The sequence below is a fragment of the Phalacrocorax carbo genome, chromosome 5 (genome assembly GCF_963921805.1).
Source record: "Phalacrocorax carbo chromosome 5, bPhaCar2.1, whole genome shotgun sequence".
In the NCBI taxonomy this organism is placed as follows: Eukaryota; Metazoa; Chordata; class Aves; order Suliformes; family Phalacrocoracidae; genus Phalacrocorax; species Phalacrocorax carbo.
Window position 1 is genome coordinate 70653726 of NC_087517.1, and position 17319 is coordinate 70671044.

General features: G+C 69.2%; 2 protein-coding genes across 2 annotated transcripts; both read left to right on the top strand.

Annotated features, from left to right (window-relative positions):
* Positions 1-1509: 1509 nt before the first annotated feature.
* On the top strand, positions 1510-5980 carry LOC135313653 (deleted in malignant brain tumors 1 protein-like). Its single transcript, XM_064453287.1, has 12 exons — positions 1510-1963; positions 2055-2372; positions 2448-2753; positions 2830-3150; positions 3330-3638; positions 3717-4025; positions 4123-4500; positions 4583-4726; positions 4846-4941; positions 5163-5246; positions 5551-5685; positions 5865-5980. The coding sequence occupies exons 1-12, from the start codon at positions 1510-1512 to the stop codon at positions 5978-5980; spliced, it is 2970 nt and encodes a 989-aa protein (XP_064309357.1).
* Positions 5981-12680: 6700 nt separating this feature from the next.
* LOC135313654 (antigen WC1.1-like) lies at positions 12681-17302 on the top strand. The gene is made up of 12 exons (XM_064453288.1): positions 12681-13134; positions 13226-13543; positions 13625-13930; positions 14008-14328; positions 14508-14816; positions 14895-15203; positions 15301-15559; positions 15603-15908; positions 16034-16119; positions 16341-16424; positions 16729-16863; positions 17043-17302. The coding sequence occupies exons 1-12, from the start codon at positions 12681-12683 to the stop codon at positions 17156-17158; spliced, it is 3003 nt and encodes a 1000-aa protein (XP_064309358.1). The 3' UTR covers positions 17159-17302.
* The last annotated feature ends 17 nt before the right edge of the window (positions 17303-17319 follow it).

Consider the following 17319-nt stretch of genomic DNA (forward strand, 5'->3'; position numbering starts at 1 on the left):
CTTGTTTCACCGCTCAGGGCCTCCCCAGGCCATGTGTACGTACAGCCCAAGGCGGCGGCGGCGGCGGCGGCAGTTGCCGACCCTCCTTGGTTGGGACATGAACGTCGCGGGTGACGCCGACGTCGGGGTCGGCCCCACGAGCCGTCCCGGGGTGGGACGGGGCCCTTGGCAGGTGGCGGGTCCCCGGCCCCTCGCGGAGGCTGGCGGCACGTGGCGCTGCTGCCCACGCTGCCTGCAGGCGTGCCCCCGCAGCCCCCGCAGGGAGGAGGCCGTTCCCCCCGCGCGCCCGCCATGCCGCCAACGGCCGCCACCGCGCGCGGCCCCCGCGGCCGCCTGCGTCTCCGGCTGCCGCCGCGCCGGCCTCCGGCAGCTCGCTGGGCCCTCCCGCCGCCGCCACCACTCGGGGCCGTCACCGCGCCTTTGGGCGCCTTTGCCCGGGCTTGCACATCTGCAGCCTTTCCACGCACAGCCGCCTGCCACGACGCCTCCTCCTCGCCCTGCTCCGTGTCCCACCGCCGGCCGGGCCGCGGCCGCCAGCGCCGCCCAGCCCTGGCAGAGCCCGCCAGGGCCCGCGCCCGTGCCAGGCTCGGCCCCCTCCTCATCCTCGCACGCGGCCGAGCCCTGGCGGCCGCTCCGGCTCCCTTCCAGCCCCCGCGCCTGCCACTTCTTGCGGGCGCTTGGTCCCGGCTTAGCCGGGCGCGATCCCCTCCCCCCGGCACCGGGTCGGCTCCGTGCCCCCTCGGCGGCGTCACCGCGGGAGGTGCCGGCGCGCCAAAGCACGGCGCTGTCGGTAGCGCTGCAGGTGGCCGGGGAGCCGCGTGCGGTCGATGCCGAGGGCAGGTCCCCGCTTTGGGGGAAACCGCCTCCTTCCTGCCGGCGCCGCGAGGCGAGCGCGGGGGCACACCTGCAGGCAGTGCGGGCAGCACCGCCATGTGCCGCCGGCCTGCGCGAGGTGCCGGGGATGCGCCGCCTGCGGCCGCGGCGCTCAGCCTGGCGCCGCCTTTCGCCTCGGTGCCCCGCTGGGGTCTCCAGGCACCCGCGGGGAGGGCGGCACCCCAAGGACGGGTGCCGGCGTGCCGGGCTCTTTGGCCTTTGCCCCGTGCCGGCGCCGAGGGCGGCCCCGTGGAGCCTTTGCTGGAGTTTTGGGGCGAGCCCTGTCGCCATCAGGACTGGGCTCTTGCCGCGGCTCTGGCAGCAGGGACAGCCCCGCGGGGGCACACGGGTGGGAAGGTCCCCCACGCCTCATGCCGGTGGCAGGTGCCTCGCGGGGGGGCTGGCTCCCCTCGGGGGCACCTGGGCGCCGACCCTCCGTGGGGAGGAGTGTGACGCCAGAAGCGGAGCTGAGCCTCATATTTGGGCACAGAGCACGTTATTGGAGGCCGGGGCCCCGCCAGCCGGGAGATAACCCGCCTGATAACGTCTCAAAAGGTGCTGCCGCCCCCATTGGCTCCCAGCTGTGGGGCTGCCTATATATGAGCCGCCCCGCGCCGGGGGGTCCGGGACGGCAGCATGGTGCCCATCGGGGCGTTGGGGCTGCTCTTGTGCGTGCAGCTGTGCCGGGCTGAGCTCCAAGGCACGGGGGCAGCCGTGGGGGCACACACCACCCCCCAGCCCTCGCCCGGCCTCGGCACCCTCCTCACCGCAGGCGCCGAGGAGCTGCGGCTGGTGGGCGGCGGCGGGCGCTGCGCCGGGAGGGTGGAGGTCAAGCACGACGGCGAGTGGGGCTCCGTCTGCACCTACGACTATATTCCTCATGGCGACTGGGGCACCGTGGTGTGCCGGCAGCTGGGCTGTGGTGCGGTGGTCAAGGCGTCCCCCTACGCCCCATTCGGGCAGGGCACCGGCCGGATTTGGCTCCAGCCCTGGTGCTGGGGCGGTGAAGAGAAGCTGGAGGACTGTTACCATTTTGGCTGGGGACAGCACTATTGCGGCCATGAGTGGGACATCGGGGTGACCTGTGCAGGTGAGCTGGGGGTGCTGGCGGTGCTGGGACAGCCACAGTGTGCCGGGGCATCCCCCGGCAGGGCTGAGGCCGTGCTGGTGCCCCCGTGCAGAGGCGGTGGAGCTGCGGCTGGTGGGCGGCGGAGGTCCCTGCGCCGGGAGGGTGGAGGTGAAGCTGCGGGGCCAATGGGGATCGGTGTTGGACCACAAGTGGGACATCAAAGATGCCAAGGTGGTGTGCCAGCAGCTGGGCTGTGGATCAGCCATCGGTGCAGATTTTGCCAGCACAAGCTTCGGCCAAGGATCTGGTCCCGTCAGCCTTGTCTGGACCAACTGCCATGGCAATGAGAAATTCCTCTGGGAATGTGACATCCGTGGCTGGGGACCCTACAGACTCTTTCACGAATACGACGTTGCCGTCACCTGCCAAAGTAGGAGCCGTGCGGTGGGGGGGGGCACACCCATCCCGGCACATCCCTGACCGTTGACCCCCATGTCTCTCCCAGCGGGGTTTGCCCGGCTGGTCGGCGGCGACAGCGCCTGTGCCGGGCGGCTGGAGGTGCGGCAGGGCCGAACGTGGAGCAGCGTCTGCGAGGACCACGTGGACATCAAGGCGGCCCAGGTGGTCTGCCGGGAGCTGGGCTGCGGCGCGGTGCTGGCCGTCCCCGGCACCGGCCGCTTTCAGGAGGGAACGGGGTCGCTCTGGCAGGAGGGGTTTGAGTGCACGGGCACCGAGCCCTTCCTCGCCGCCTGTGCCCGGCGGCCGCTCCACGCACAGGGCTGCAGCGGCCACGCCGCCATCATCTGCTCCCGTAAGCAGGGGGATGCCGGGGGGTGTTGGGGGGCGTCCCCGCACCGTCGCCCCCCACAACGTTCTGTCTTCTGCAGCCTACACGCGTTTCCGTCTGGCGAACAGCAGCTCGGGCTGCTCCGGGCGGGTGGAGGTGGAGGTGGGGGGCACGTGGGGGTCCGTCTGCGCCACCGGCTGGGAACTGCCCGACACCCACATCCTCTGCCACCACCTCGGCTGCGGCACCGCCGCCGCCACCGCCGTGCCCCAGGGAGGCTCCCTCGGCAGCGGGGACGGGCCGCTGTGGCAGGACACCTTCCGCTGCAGCGGGACCGAGCGGCACCCAGGCGAGTGCCCCACCACGGTGCTGGGGGAGCCCCCCTGCCCCGCCGGCCTCGCCGCCACCATCAACTGCTCAGGTCGGTATGGCACCCGCCGCAAAATCCCTCACAGGCCTCTTGGGACCCCTAAGAGCTGGGCGCGGAGGGCACAGGGCCATGCTGGGGAGAGGGGAGGGCTGAAGCAGGGTCCCGCCACCCCGTCAGGGCCCCGACGGTGCTGGTGCTGCGGCCCCTCGGCACACTCGGGGACGTTGCAGGCACTGTGGAGCCCCTGCGGCTGGTGGAGGGGGAGAGCCGGTGCGACGGGCGGCTGGAGGTCTCCGCCAGCCCCGGGGCCTGGGCCCGCATGCCGGCGGGGCTCTGGGATGCCCGCGGTGCCAGCGTGGTGTGCCGGCAGCTGGGCTGCGGCGCGCCGGAGAAGGTCTACGCCGTGGCGGGCTCGGGCGCGGCAGGGCCGCAAGGGCTGCGCTGTGCCGGCACCGAGGACAACCTGGCCCAGTGCAACGTCTCGCGCACGGCCGCCACGCCGACCGGCAGCCGCGACGAGGTGGTCGTCGTCTGCTCAGGTGAGTGTCCCGGGAAGGGCTGGGGGGTGCCGGCACCGCCAGCGGCCGCCCCAGCCCACTCCCCTGCGTGCCCCGCAGGCAGCCGGCGCGTGAGGCTGGCGGGCGGCCCCGGGCGCTGCGCCGGGCGGGTGGAGGTCTACGCCAACGGCACCTGGGCCACCGTCTGCCAGGAGAGCTGGGACCTGGCGGACGCCACCGTCGTCTGCCGCCAGCTGGGCTGCGGAACCGCGCTGGAGGCACCCGCATCGCCTCCCGTCGGTCCCGGCACGGGGCCGCTGTGGCCGCACGCCGCTGCCTGTGCCGGCAACGAGGCGTCTCTCTGGGATTGCCCGGCCTCGGCACAGCACGGCTGCCAGCGCGGTGGCGGGGCGGGAGCCGTCTGCTCAGGTCAGTGCTGTGCGCCCCAGCTCGGGGACAGGGGGACCAGACCCCGGGGGGTGCCTGGCCCAGCCGTGCCATGACCCCCCTCTGCGCCCCCTCGCAGAGCACCTCTCCCTGCGCCTGGTGGGCGGCGGCAGCCCCTGCAGCGGGCACCTGGAGGTGTTCTACAACAAAACCTGGGGCCGCGTCTGCGCCGAAGGCACCACCTCCGCTACTGCGGCCGCTGTGTGCCGGCAGCTGGGCTGCGGGGAGACGGGGACTCTGGAGGACACCCGCGCCCTTGCCCTTGCCTGGCTGGCCTGGGTGGGCTGCAAGGAGGGGGCCGCATCGCTCTGGCGCTGCCCCTCGGCACCCTGGCACCTGCAGAATTGCAGCGACGGCAGGGGCGCCCGCATCACTTGTGACAAGGACACGGACAGCACAAGCGGGACGCCCACCCCGGCCCCGGGGAGCCGCTGCCCCGACGGTGCCACTTGCACAGGTAGCTCTGCCCGTGCCGGCAGCCCCCCGCGCCGGGCTGGCCGCAGTCCCCCTCCTCACGCCCCCGCCCCATCTCCCCCCAGCTCTCCCCAGCACCAGCAGCCCGGCGGCAGCGGTGGGGACCGTGCCGGTGTCCACGGTGCTGTGTGCGCTCCTGGGGACGCTGCTGTGCCTGGCCCTGGGCGCCCTGGCCGTGCAGGCATACCGTGCCCGTGCTGGGCGCCGAGGTGAGTGCTTGCGGGTCCTGGGGCTCCTCCACCGTGGGGTGGATCCATGGGCGGGCGGCGGCTGACCCCGCTGCCACCCTCCGTCCTCACGCCCTGCGTGAGCGCTCCCCACATTTCAGGCCTCGGCAGAGCCGCGGACGCTCTCTCCGATGCCGTCTACGAGGAGCTGGACTACACCGTGCTGCCGGACTACCAGGAGGTGCCCAGTCGCTCAGGTCGGTGCAGCCCCCCGCCGTGCCCGGCAGCTCTCCCCAGACGGTGGGGGCTCTGCCCCACGGCCCCACCGCAGCACCGGCTCCCGGTAGTGCAGCGCTGGCCCGGCCCCGAGGCACGGGGGTGTCCCCCGGTCCCACTGCGGCCCCGCTCTGCGGCGAGGGGCCGTGCTGCCCATGGTGCCGGCTCCGCTCGCCCCCAACACTCCGTCCTGCCCCACCAGGCTCCCTCTCGGAGGGCTCGGGGAAGAAGCTGCCGTATTACACCGGGGACAGCACGGAGGAGAGAGACCCTGAGGCAGCCTCAGGTAGGGCCAGGGCAGGCACAGGCATGGTGGGGAGCCCCGCAGAGAGGGGCCGCGGCCAGACACTGGGGAGCTCAGGGGACACGGCCCCCCTCTCCTGGGCAAGCCCAGCTCAGCTCTGGCTCTCCTTTGCGTGCAGCAAAGCATCACCTTTCCCTGCTGATTAACCCCCGGGGCGGCTCTGGCTCAGAGCCTGCAGCCCCGGCGCCACCAGCACAGCCCCAGCGGCGTGGCCGGAGAGGGGGGGGCACAGCCAGACCCCTGCCACGGCCTCCGCCTCACCCCCGTCCCCCCGTGCCTGTCCCAGACTCCCCTGCCCAGCACAGACCCCACAACGGCTATGATGATGCTGCGGACGTGCCACAAGAGCCCCCCGCTCCCGGCGCTGGGGACGTCTCCGAGGGGGGAGCACAGAGCAGCTGGGGCCGTCTCCCACCCACAGGTAAGAGGGGCCACGGCCGCCCGGTGCCCTGCAGAGCCACCTGCGGCGGGGCCGGGCTGCGGTGGCGGGCAGGGAGCAGGCAGCAAGTCCAGGGGGGCTGGGGCAAGACCCCAGCCCGCGCCTGGCACGAGGGACACGAAGCAGCCCCCCTAAGGCACCGGCCTTTGCTCTCCCCTAAGGTGGGAGCTGCCTCCCCACAAGTCCCCCACGAGACACAAGGGAGCCCCCGGCACAGCCACCGGGGGACACAGACTACGACGACGTTGCCATCGGCACCCCGGGGACGTCGCTGTGAGGATGCCCGCCCCACCCCGCAGGAGTCCCTGGGGACACGCGTGCAGGGTGCTGGGGCTCCGTCCCCAACGAGGGATGGCCCTGGACACAGGGGGCACCTCTCCCTGACCGGCACCGCAGCCCAGCAGCAAAACAGACGCCGGCTCCCTCCCACGAGCATCCAGCAGGGACTGCTGCTTTTTTTAGTTCACTCTGAATTTCTGTGTTTGTCTATAAAACCCCAAACTGGCTGCAGGCTCACTTGCAGGGCTGGCACCTCGCTCCCGGGTACATGAGCCACCCCGCGGGGCGGGACCCTCACCCACAGACACATTTGGTGGCCACGGCGGGGACGGGGACGGGGGGAGCACGGGGAAGGGCACAGGGGGATTCCTGGCACTGGCCCCAGGGCCTTCATTTGCCACCGGCCAACAGCCACACAACTGTTCCCGGCGACACGCGGGGGGCACTGGGAGCGGGAAGGGCCGGCCCGGCTCTGCCCCGACCCCCAGCACATGCAGGCAGGACCTCCTCCCCTCTCCCCCCACGCATGGGGCACAGCCAGAGCCAGGGCGGCTTCCTCCCGCCTTCAGCAGCACCGAGCCCTGGGCTAGAAATGGCTCCGCTTCTGGCAAGGACCTCTCGTAAAGGCGGGAGCGCCCGCCTTTGGCTCAGCGCCCAGCGCCCGTCTCTTACCGGAGCACCCGCAGGCGGCTGCCCGGGTGCCGCAGAGCGGGGAGAGGCGGGGGTGCAGCTCCTCCTGCCGCCGCTCTGCGAGGGGACGGGGACGCGCGCTGGCTCCAGAGGCACCGGAGCTGCAGGGGGACGGAGCCCGGCGGGCACGGGCACTCCTCACCGCACCTGGGAGCTCCCGGCTTCGACGCCGGCGCACAACCTGCCCCCGAGCAGCGCTCGCCACCAGCTCGCGGCAGGTCTCCGCGGCTGGGACCTCCGCGCCTTGGGGGACGCAAAGGATCGCGAGCGTTACTGCTGGGGTTGTCCAGCCGAGAATAGAACTCCTTCACGCCGGGCGGCAGGACTCTCTCCGGCGCCGGGTGCACGGGGGATCTCTCCTCCCGGCACGCGCGCCTACTGGCGTCCAGTGGTGACGTTCCTACGTGACGGTTAACACACCGCCCTCTCTAATCCATAACCATCGCACCTAATCTACCCGTACGTTTCCGACACAGACGGGCCTCAGCAGCCCTGCTGCGTGCGCTCAGTTAGCGTTACAGCGACTAGCGGCACACTCACAGTAACCACTCTTAGATTTGGCAAAGCTGTTTATTTACATCTTCCGTCACACTGGCAATGTGAATACCGCAATGCTCCTTATCCAGTTCCAAACACCCGCGTAGGCCCCTTTCCTCGGCCGGTAACAGACCAAAGGCCAAACCCTGTGGTGCGGGCAGGTCACTGGTTGCTTGCACCTGCCTATTCGCCACACGCCAACCTCGTGCCGTGGCGTCACCCAAACTACCCACCCGCCACGGTCGGTTTGCTCTGAGCAACGCTGGGCTCTCCCAAGCCACCATCGCGGGGGCTGACATCGAGCCCGTCGCCCATCCCGCCCCCGCCGCTGTTGACGGGCCGTGCCACGGGCCTACCTTTACCTCTCTGTTGAGTTTTCCCCGTCACTGAGGGGTAACGCGATTCTTTTCCCCAGCGGGCACCGTGTCAACGCCCCTGACGTATCCGATGGTTCGGAATGGCAAAGGACAGTGTCCTGTGCCGGCAGCAAGGGCATTCCCAGCGCAGTATTTAGCCACTTCCCACTGGATTGTGGTTCCATCGGGAAAACGAGACGAAGATCAGGTCGATTGTAGGATACGGGCATTTACTAAAGGCATCTCCTGCAGAGTCAAAATGCCCCCTTCTATTGACTTGCTACTTGAGTGCGGGATGGGTAGACGAGCAGAAATACTTGAGATGTTTTGTAACCTTGCAAAACCCTGAGCTAGTCTGAAGAACAAATTGGCCTCTAATCCTCCCCTTTCTGCTACCGTCATGACAGTCATGAGAATTTTGGAGAGGAGGTATTTGCATTTAGAAATTTCACACTATTTAGACCTTCATCAAAGCCATAAACAGAATTGCCGTAACTCCACGTAGGGCTATGCCTTGTGCGCAAGCGAAATCCGCATGAGCGATGCCCTGACCCCAGGGACAATCCACAAACTGTCCCTTTTAACTCTCAGCCACAAAGGCCTTTCGTTCCGTTTCCCCACGGCCCACTTATCCCAACAGGGAGTCCTTTCTTAATGCCTGTGTGACGGATCCGCGGCCCTACTCCGTCAAGCCGGGCGGCCGTACATGTAGTCAGGAGGACTTGAGAGGCTCCTTTCCAATGCTCTTTCAGAGGCTGGTCCTTCCAAGGCCTTAGACAGAGCCCCTCTCCTGCCTGAAATTCCCGCATACCTTAGGCAGTACCCAAGCCTAAAGGTGTTCTCAGCTGTAGATACCTGTTAAGAGAAGACAACGCCTTCCCGAGAGGAATCACGTCTTCTCTAAGATACTGTGTCCCTAGTCATGCTAGAGACCCTGGCTGATGATTTATGCTTTCAGCAGGCCTCCCACACACCGTTTCAAAAGGCCTGACTCTCCTCTGCCCCTCGGTGCCGTCCTTGCCCTCAGCAACGCTAACGGGAGAGCAGCTGGCCATTTTAACTCTGCCTCCTGACAGGTTTTATTCCCTTTGCCGCCTTCCCGTTCTTTGAGTCATTCTTTCCGCTTTCCCACGAAGCTGCAGCCTCCGCAGCGGACGTAAATCCCACTGTATTTCTCATGTTCTTACAGGCGACTGAAGGCGTTTTGTCACAAGGCGGGCTCCTCACTCGGAGGACGTTCCCGTCGGAATCCCACAACGGGGGATTATTTCTAGCAATAAGCCTTCACCTACTTCTCTAGCCCCATTGGTGCGACAGGGAAAGGCTTCTCTGCCCATCCACAAAACGTTCCCACCCCTACCAAGAAACACCGATGCCCACTCTGCCTGGGGACTTCTCAAAAGCCTGTTTGCCAGCCACCGCCACGAGTATTTCCTCTCTTGGTTTTCCCAAGTGGACGACTAGCTTGGCTTCAAGGACTGGTTTGCTGGCAGATTTCACACCTCTTGGTACGACCCTTAGCTCTATTTCCCATCCCTGCACTTCAGGTGTGGACCTTAGCATTGTCCAGAAGAGCTTCCACCCGCTAACGTGTCCCTCTATGGTCTTTGTCCATCACCTCTCTCTTCACGCTTGAAGGTGCTCCTGCTCGATCCTCTCCTCTCATCCACCAGCCTTCCCTGCCCTTCTCTGCCTTCAGCAGTTCAACCCCACTTCCCTAGTAGGGGTTCTAAACCCTTTCTCCCTTCTAGTTTAGTAGGGCGTTGTTTTCGTCTTACCGGCTGCGCTCCAGGGTCCAATGTGATGCTTACGGGCTCAGCAGCGCCAGGTCGTCCTGGGATCCCGGAGGCCCCGGCCGGGGGGGTTCCCGCACTCCGTGCGTCTGCCGGAGTTATTTCATGTACCGGAGTCTCTTGCACTTCTTCCTGTAACACAAACACCTGCGCTTCCAGGGCTTTTTCTTCCGCTAGCTGCACCTCCACATTGCCTTGCTCAAAAACAGTTTGGGCGTTTCGTTTGCTAAGTACATCCCTTCCCAACAGAGGCGTCGGGCAGTCGGGAACCTATAAACGTTTGTGAGCACAGAACTGCACGTCCCATTCCACACTCGCTTGGCTGGAAGAAAGGCCTTACCCCCTTTTTCCCTCCGGCCCCAATAATACCCATATTCTCTTGACTCAGTTTACCCCTGCAGGCATTTAACGCTGAACATGCCGCTCCTCTAGTTTTGATATTCATTTGGTTGATAACCCCCTGGATCGACCGATCGCCACAAAGCACAAAGCACAGCACGCTCAGCTCGCGCGCGCACCCCCCCACCCCCCCACCCCCTATGGCTGTCACTGGGTGCAGACAAGCCCTTACGCTGGCACTTGGTGCCAACAAGCCTTCCCTTACCCTTACGGCCGGCACTCCGGCCGGCCCGTAACAGCGTGCACGCAAGCCTTCCCTCGGCAGGGAAGACCTTTGGCTGGCACGTGAGGCACTCACGCCAGCCAGCGCTTAATCCCGATGCCCTGCCGGGACGCCAAACCGGACCCTTTTTAAGGCTGCGACTCACCGACCGGTGCCAGGTGGGACTCGAACCCTCCAGCCCCAAAGTAACGCCTTCATAAATGCCAGGGCTCTTCCTTCGAACTCACCGGCTCAGGGGATCAGAGGATCTCCCCAAAAAGCCCTCGGTGGCGCCGCAGACCTCTAGATCCTCTAGCTCCCAGCAGCCTCAGAAGCAGAGTCCCGCCAGGGTCCCCAGACTGTCCCTGAAACCCAGGGATAAAGCTCCTGACCACCGGCTGTATTAAAGAGCCGGCATGACGCCACTCGGCGCCGGGTGCGTGGGGGACCTCTCCTCCTGGCACGCACACCTACGGGAGGCCATCTGTGACATTTACATGTGACAGTTAACACACCACCCTCTCTAATACATAACCATTGACCGGGCTGAGCATCCTCTTCTGCCGTTGGTCTCCATCTTCTCGCCTTAGATTTAAAATTACAGTGTGATCCGACTTCACTGCGCATGACCAAGAGGCGCTGGGGGGGAGGGGGGCGGACGTACTTCTTCCCTCCCTCGGAGGAGCCGCTGAGCGCAATCTCCCCCCGCCGGAATCCCTTTTCCCCCAGCTCCTGTCACTCTCACTGCTCTCATCGTTTCATGGCTGTGGCATCCCTCCAGCTTCCTTGCGGGACGATGGTTCCTTCTCGTGTCGGTCCTTGAAGTTTCTCAGCCCGTGACCCTTGAATTCCTTTCACGAGCTGCCTCCCTGAGTCGCCTCTATTTCTCAGGATGTGGGTTTAGGTTAATAACGGCTCACGCTGCAGGTTTAACCCTTGACTTATTTACACCACCTGCAGCTTCATGCTCACCTCCCAGCTTGCTCCGAGCCTTCCTGACGATGGTCAGGCGGGTGCAGGGGCTGCTGATGGACAGGTTCTCCCCGAGAGAGGAGCCCACTTCTTGGTACCGGAGGAACTCCTGGACCACGTGCTTTCTCTATTTCTGCTTGTCCTCTGCGCCGACGAGAAGCAGAGTCAGCCCCAAGCACGGCCGCGCTCCCAAGGAGCCCCTAACCAGCCCGACCGCGCGCCCGACACACCAACGGGACACTTGTTTCACCGCTCAGGGCCTCCCCAGGCCATGTGTACGTACAGCCCAAGGCGGCGGCGGCGGCGGCGGCAGTTGCCGACCCTCCTTGGTTGGGACATGAACATCGCGGGTGACGCCGACGTCGGGGTCGGCCCCACGAGCCGTCCCGGGGTGGGACGGGGCCCTTGGCAGGTGGCGGGTCCCCGGCCCCTCGCGGAGGCTGGCGGCACGTGGCGCTGCTGCCCACGCTGCCTGCAGGCGTGCCCCCGCAGCCCCCGCAGGGAGGAGGCCGTTCCCCCCGTGCGCCCGCCATGCCGCCAACGGCCGCCACCGCGCGCGGCCCCCGCGGCCGCCTGCGTCTCCGGCTGCCGCCGCGCCGGCCTCCAGCAGCTCGCTGGGCCCTCCCGCCGCCGCCACCACTCGGGGCCGTCACCGCGCCTTTGGGCGCCTTTGCCCGGGCTTGCACATCTGCAGCCTTTCCACGCACAGCCGCCTGCCACGACGCCTCCTCCTCGCCCTGCTCCGTGTCCCACCGCCGGCCGGGCCGCGGCCGCCAGCGCCGCCCAGCCCTGGCAGAGCCCGCCAGGGCCCGCGCCCGTGCCAGGCTCGGCCCCCTCCTCATCCTCGCACGCGGCCGAGCCCTGGCGGCCGCTCCGGCTCCCTTCCAGCCCCCGCGCCCGCCGCTTCTTGCGGGCGCTTGGTCCCGGCTTAGCCGGGCGCGATCCCCTCCCCCCGGCACCGGGTCGGCTCCGTGCCCCCTCGGTGGCGTCACCGCGGGAGGTGCTGGCGCGCCAAAGCACGGCGCTGTCGGTAGCGCTGCAGGTGGCCGGGGAGCCGCGTGCGGTCGATGCCGAGGGCAGGGCCCCGCTTTGGGGGAAACCGCCTCCTTCCTGCCGGCGCCGCGAGGCGAGCGCGGGGGCACACCTGCAGGCAGTGCGGGCAGCACCGCCATGTGCCGCCGGCCTGCGCGAGGTGCCGGGGATGCGCCGCCTGCGGCCGCGGCGCTCAGCCTGGCGCCGCCTTTCGCCTCGGTGCCCCGCTGGGGTCTCCAGGCACCCGCGGGGAGGGCGGCACCCCAAGGACGGGTGCCGGCGTGCCGGGCTCTTTGGCCTTTGCCCCGTGCCGGCGCCGAGGGCGGCCCCGTGGAGCCTTTGCTGGAGTTTTGGGGCGAGCCCTGTCGCCATCAGGACTGGGCTCTTGCCGCAGCTCTGGCAGCAGGGACAGCCCCGCGGGGGCACACGGGTGGGAAGGGCCCCCGCGCCTCATGCCGGTGGCAGGTGCCTCGCGGGGGGGCTGGCTCCCCTCGGGGGCACCTGGGCGCCGACCCTCCGTGGGGAGGAGTGTGACGCCAGAAGCGGAGCTGAGCCTCATATTTGGGCACAGAGCACGTTATTGGAGGCCGGGGCCCCGCCAGCCGGGAGATAACCCGCCTGATAACGTCTCAAAAGGTGCTGCCGCCCCCATTGGCTCCCAGCTGTGGGGCTGCCTATATATGAGCCGCCCCGCGCCGGGGGGTCCGGGACGGCAGCATGGTGCCCATCGGGGCGTTGGGGCTGCTCTTGTGCGTGCAGCTGTGCCGGGCTGAGCTCCAAGGCACGGGGGCAGCCGTGGGGGCACACACCACCCCCCAGCCCTCGCCCAGCCTCGGCACCCTCCTCACCGCAGGCGCCGAGGAGCTGCGGCTGGTGGGCGGCGGCGGGCGCTGCGCCGGGAGGGTGGAGGTCAAGCACGACGGCGAGTGGGGCTCCGTCTGCGTCTACGACTATGTTGCTCATGGCAACTGGGGCAGCGTGGTGTGCCGGCAGCTGGGCTGTGGTGCGGTGGCAAAGGCGTCCCCCTACGCCCCATTCGGGCAGGGCACCGGCCGGATTTGGCTCCAGCCCTGGTGCAGGGGCGGTGAAGAGAAGCTGGAGGACTGTTTACATTTAGGCTGGGGACAGCACTATTGCGGCCATGAGTGGGACATCGGGGTGACCTGTGCAGGTGAGCTGGGGGTGCTGGCGGTGCTGGGACAACCACAGTGTGCCGGGGCATCCCCCGGCAGGGCTGAGGCCGTGCTGGTGCCCCCGTGCAGAGGCGGTGGAGCTGCGGCTGGTGGGCGGCGGAGGTCCCTGCGCCGGGAGGGTGGAGGTGAAGCTGCGGGGCCAATGGGGATCGGTGGCGGACGGCAACTGGGACAAGGAAGATGCCAAGGTGGTGTGCCAGCAGCTGGGCTGTGGATCTGCCATCGGTGCAGATTTCGCCAGCACAAGCTTCGGCGAAGGGTCCGGTCCCGTCAGCCTGGTCTGGCCTGACTGCCGTGGGAAAGAAACAGCCATATGGGACTGCGAAATCCGTGGCTGGGGACCCTACAGCGCCAATCACAACTACGACGTCGCTGTCACCTGCCAAAGTAGGAGCCGTGCGGTGGGGGCGGGGGGGGTCACACCCATCCCGGCACATCCCTGACCGTTGACCCCCATGTCTCTCCCAGCGGGGTTTGCCCGGCTGGTCGGCGGCGACAGCGCCTGTGCCGGGCGGCTGGAGGTGCGGCAGGGCCGAACGTGGAGCAGCGTCTGCGAGGACCACGTGGACATCAAGGCGGCCCAGGTGGTCTGCCGGGAGCTGGGCTGTGGCGCGGTGCTGGCCGTCCCCGGCACCGGCCGCTTTCAGGAGGGAACGGGGTCGCTCTGGCAGGAGGGGTTTGAGTGCACGGGCACCGAGCCCTTCCTCGCCGCCTGTGCCCGGCGGCCGCTCCACGCACAGGGCTGCAGCGGCCACGCCGCCATCATCTGCTCCCGTAAGCAGGGGGATGCCGGGGGGTGTTGGGGGGCGTCCCCGCACCGTCGCCCCCCCACAACGTTCTGTCTTCTGCAGCCTACACGCGTTTCCGTCTGGCGAACAGCAGCTCGGGCTGCTCCGGGCGGGTGGAGGTGGAGGTGGGGGGCGCGTGGGGGTCCGTCTGCGCCACCGGCTGGGACCTGCCCGACACCCACGTCCTCTGCCACCACCTCGGCTGCGGCACCGCCGCCGCCACCGCCGTGCCCCAGGGAGGCTCCCTCGGCAGCGGGGACGGGCCGCTGTGGCAGGACACCTTCCGCTGCAGCGGGACTGAGCGGCACCCAGGCGAGTGCCCCACCACGGTGCTGGGGGAGCCCCCCTGCCCCGCCGGCCTCGCCGCCACCATCAACTGCTCAGGTCGGTATGGCACCCGCCGCAAAATCCCTCACAGGCCTCTTGGGACCCCTAAGAGCTGGGCGCGGAGGGCACAGGGCCATGCTGGGGAGAGGGGAGGGCTGAAGCAGGGTCCCGCCACCCCGTCAGGGCCCCGACGGTGCTGGTGCTGCGGCCCCTCGGCACACTCGGGGACGTTGCAGGCACTGTGGAGCCCCTGCGGCTGGTGGAGGGGGAGAGCCGGTGCGACGGGCGGCTGGAGGTCTCCGCCAGCCCCGGGGCCTGGGCCCGCATGCCGGCGGGGCTCTGGGATGCCCGCGGTGCCAGCGTGGTGTGCCGGCAGCTGGGCTGCGGCGCGCCGGAGAAGGTCTACGCCGTGGCGGGCTCGGGCGCGGCAGGGCCGCAAGGGCTGCGCTGTGCCGGCACCGAGGACAACCTGGCCCAGTGCAACGTCTCGCGCACGGCCGCCACGCCGACCGGCAGCCGCGACGACGTGGTCATCGTCTGCTCAGGTGAGTGTCCCGGGAAGGGCTGGGGGGTGCCGGCACCGCCAGCGGCCGCCCCAGCCCGCTCCCCTGCGTGCCCCGCAGGCAGCCGGCGCGTGAGGCTGGCGGGCGGCCCCGGGCGCTGCGCCGGGCGGGTGGAGGTCTACGCCAACGGCACCTGGGCCACCGTCTGCCAGGAGAGCTGGGACCTGGCGGACGCCACCGTCGTCTGCCGCCAGCTGGGCTGCGGAACCGCGCTGGAGGCACCCGCATCGCCTCCCGTCGGTCCCGGCACGGGGCCGCTGTGGCCGCACGCCGCTGCCTGCGCCGGCAACGAGGCGTCTCTCTGGGATTGCCCGGCCTCGGCACAGCACGGCTGCCAGCGCGGTGGCGGGGCGGGAGCCGTCTGCTCAGGTCAGTGCTGTGCGCCCCAGCTCGGGGACAGGGGGACCAGACCCCGGGGGGTGCCTGGCCCAGCCGTGCCATGACCCCCCTCTGCGCCCCCTCGCAGAGCACCTCTCCCTGCGCCTGGTGGGTGGCGGCAGCCCCTGCAGCGGGCACCTGGAGGTGTTCTACAACAACACCTGGGGCCGCGTCTGCGCCGAAGGCACCACCTCCGCTACTGCGGCCGCTGTGTGCCGGCAGCTGGGCTGCGGGGAGACGGGGACTCTGGAGGACACCCCCGCCCTTGCCCTTGCCTGGCTGGCCTGGGTGGGCTGCAAGGAGGGGGCCGCATCGCTCTGGCGCTGCCCCTCGGCACCCTGGCACCTGCAGAATTGCAGCGACGGCAGGGGCGCCCGCATCACTTGTGACAAGGACACGGACAGCACAAGCGGGACGCCCACCCCGGCCCCGGGGAGCCGCTGCCCCGACGGTGCCACTTGCACAGGTAGCTCTGCCCGTGCCGGCAGCCCCCCGCGCCGGGCTGGCCGCAGTCCCCCTCCTCACGCCCCCGCCCCATCTCCCCCCAGCTCTCCCCAGCACCAGCAGCCCGGCGGCAGCGGTGGGGACCGTGCCGGTGTCCACGGTGCTGTGTGCGCTCCTGGGGACGCTGCTGTGCCTGGCCCTGGGCGCCCTGGCCGTGCAGGCGTACCGTGCCCGTGCTGGGCGCCGAGGTGAGTGCTTGCGGGTCCTGGGGCTCCTCCACCGTGGGGTGGATCCATGGGCGGGCGGCGGCTGACCCCGCTGCCACCCTCCGTCCTCACGCCCTGCGTGAGCGCTGCCCACATTTCAGGCCTCGGCAGAGCCGCGGACGCTCTCTCCGATGCCGTCTACGAGGAGCTGGACTACACCGTGCTGCCGGACTACCAGGAGGTGCCCAGTCGCTCAGGTCGGTGCAGCCCCCCGCCGTGCCCGGCAGCTCTCCCCAGACGGTGGGGGCTCTGCCCCACGGCCCCACCGCAGCACCGGCTCCCGGTAGTGCAGCGCTGGCCCGGCCCCGAGGCACGGGGGTGTCCCCCGGTCCCACTGCGGCCCCGCTCTGCGGCGAGGGGCCGTGCTGCCCATGGTGCCGGCTCCGCTCGCCCCCAACACTCCGTCCTGCCCCACCAGGCTCCCTCTCGGAGGGCTCGGGGAAGAAGCTGCCGTATTACACCGGGGACAGCACGGAGGAGAGAGACCCCGAGGCAGCCCCAGGTAGGGCCAGGGCAGGCACAGGCATGGCGGGGAGCTCCGCAGAGAGGGGCCGCGGCCAGGCACTGGGGAGCTGAGGGGACACGGCCCCCCTCTCCTGGGTAAGCCCAGCTCAGCTCTGGCTCTCCTTTGCGTGCAGCAAAGCATCACCTTTCCCTGCTGATTAACCCCCGGGGCGGCTCTGGCTCAGAGCCTGCAGCCCCGGCGCCACCAGCACAGCCCCAGCGGCGTGGCCGGAGAGGGGGGGGCACAGCCAGACCCCTGCCACGGCCTCCGCCTCACCCCCGTCCCCCCGTGCCTGTCCCAGACTCCCCTGCCCAGCACAGACCCCACGACGGCTATGATGATGCCGCGGACGTGCCGCAAGAGCCCCCCGCTCCCGGCGCTGGGGACGTCTCCGAGGGGGGAGCACAGAGCAGCTGGGGCCGTCTCCCACCCACAGGTAAGAGGGGCCACGGCCGCCCGGTGCCCTGCAGAGCCACCTGCGGCGGGGCCGGGCTGCGGTGGCGGGCAGGGAGCAGGCAGCAAGTCCAGGGGGGCTGGGGCAAGACCCCAGCCCGCGCCTGGCACGAGGGACACGAAGCAGCCCCCCTAAGGCACCGGCCTTTGCTCTCCCCTGAGGTGGGAGCTGCCTCCCCACAAGTCCCCCACGAGACACAAGGGAGCCCCCGGCACAGCCACCGGGGGACACAGACTACGACGACGTTGCCATCGGCACCCCGGGGACGTCGCTGTGAGGATGCCCGCCCCACCCCGCAGGAGTCCCTGGGGACACGCGTGCAGGGTGCTGGGGCTCCGTCCCCAACGAGGGATGGCCCTGGACACAGGGGGCACCTCTCCCTGACCGGCACCGCAGCCCAGCAGCAAAACAGACGCCGGCTCCCTCCCACGAGCAATC

Bases quoted from the DNA above. Each gene is read 5' to 3' on its own strand.
- LOC135313653 (XM_064453287.1), top strand. From the start codon at position 1,510: ATGGTGCCCATCGGGGCGTTGGGGCTGCTCTTGTGCGTGCAGCTGTGC. The intron at 3,639-3,716 runs GTGAGTGTCCCG...CGTGCCCCGCAG, and splicing joins GGTGGTCGTCGTCTGCTCAG to GCAGCCGGCGCGTGAGGCTG. The intron at 4,026-4,122 runs GTCAGTGCTGTG...GCCCCCTCGCAG, and splicing joins GGCGGGAGCCGTCTGCTCAG to AGCACCTCTCCCTGCGCCTG.
- LOC135313654 (XM_064453288.1), top strand. From the start codon at position 12,681: ATGGTGCCCATCGGGGCGTTGGGGCTGCTCTTGTGCGTGCAGCTGTGC. The intron at 15,204-15,300 runs GTCAGTGCTGTG...GCCCCCTCGCAG, and splicing joins GGCGGGAGCCGTCTGCTCAG to AGCACCTCTCCCTGCGCCTG. The intron at 15,909-16,033 runs GTGCTTGCGGGT...AGGCCTCGGCAG, and splicing joins CGTGCTGGGCGCCGAGGTGA to AGCCGCGGACGCTCTCTCCG.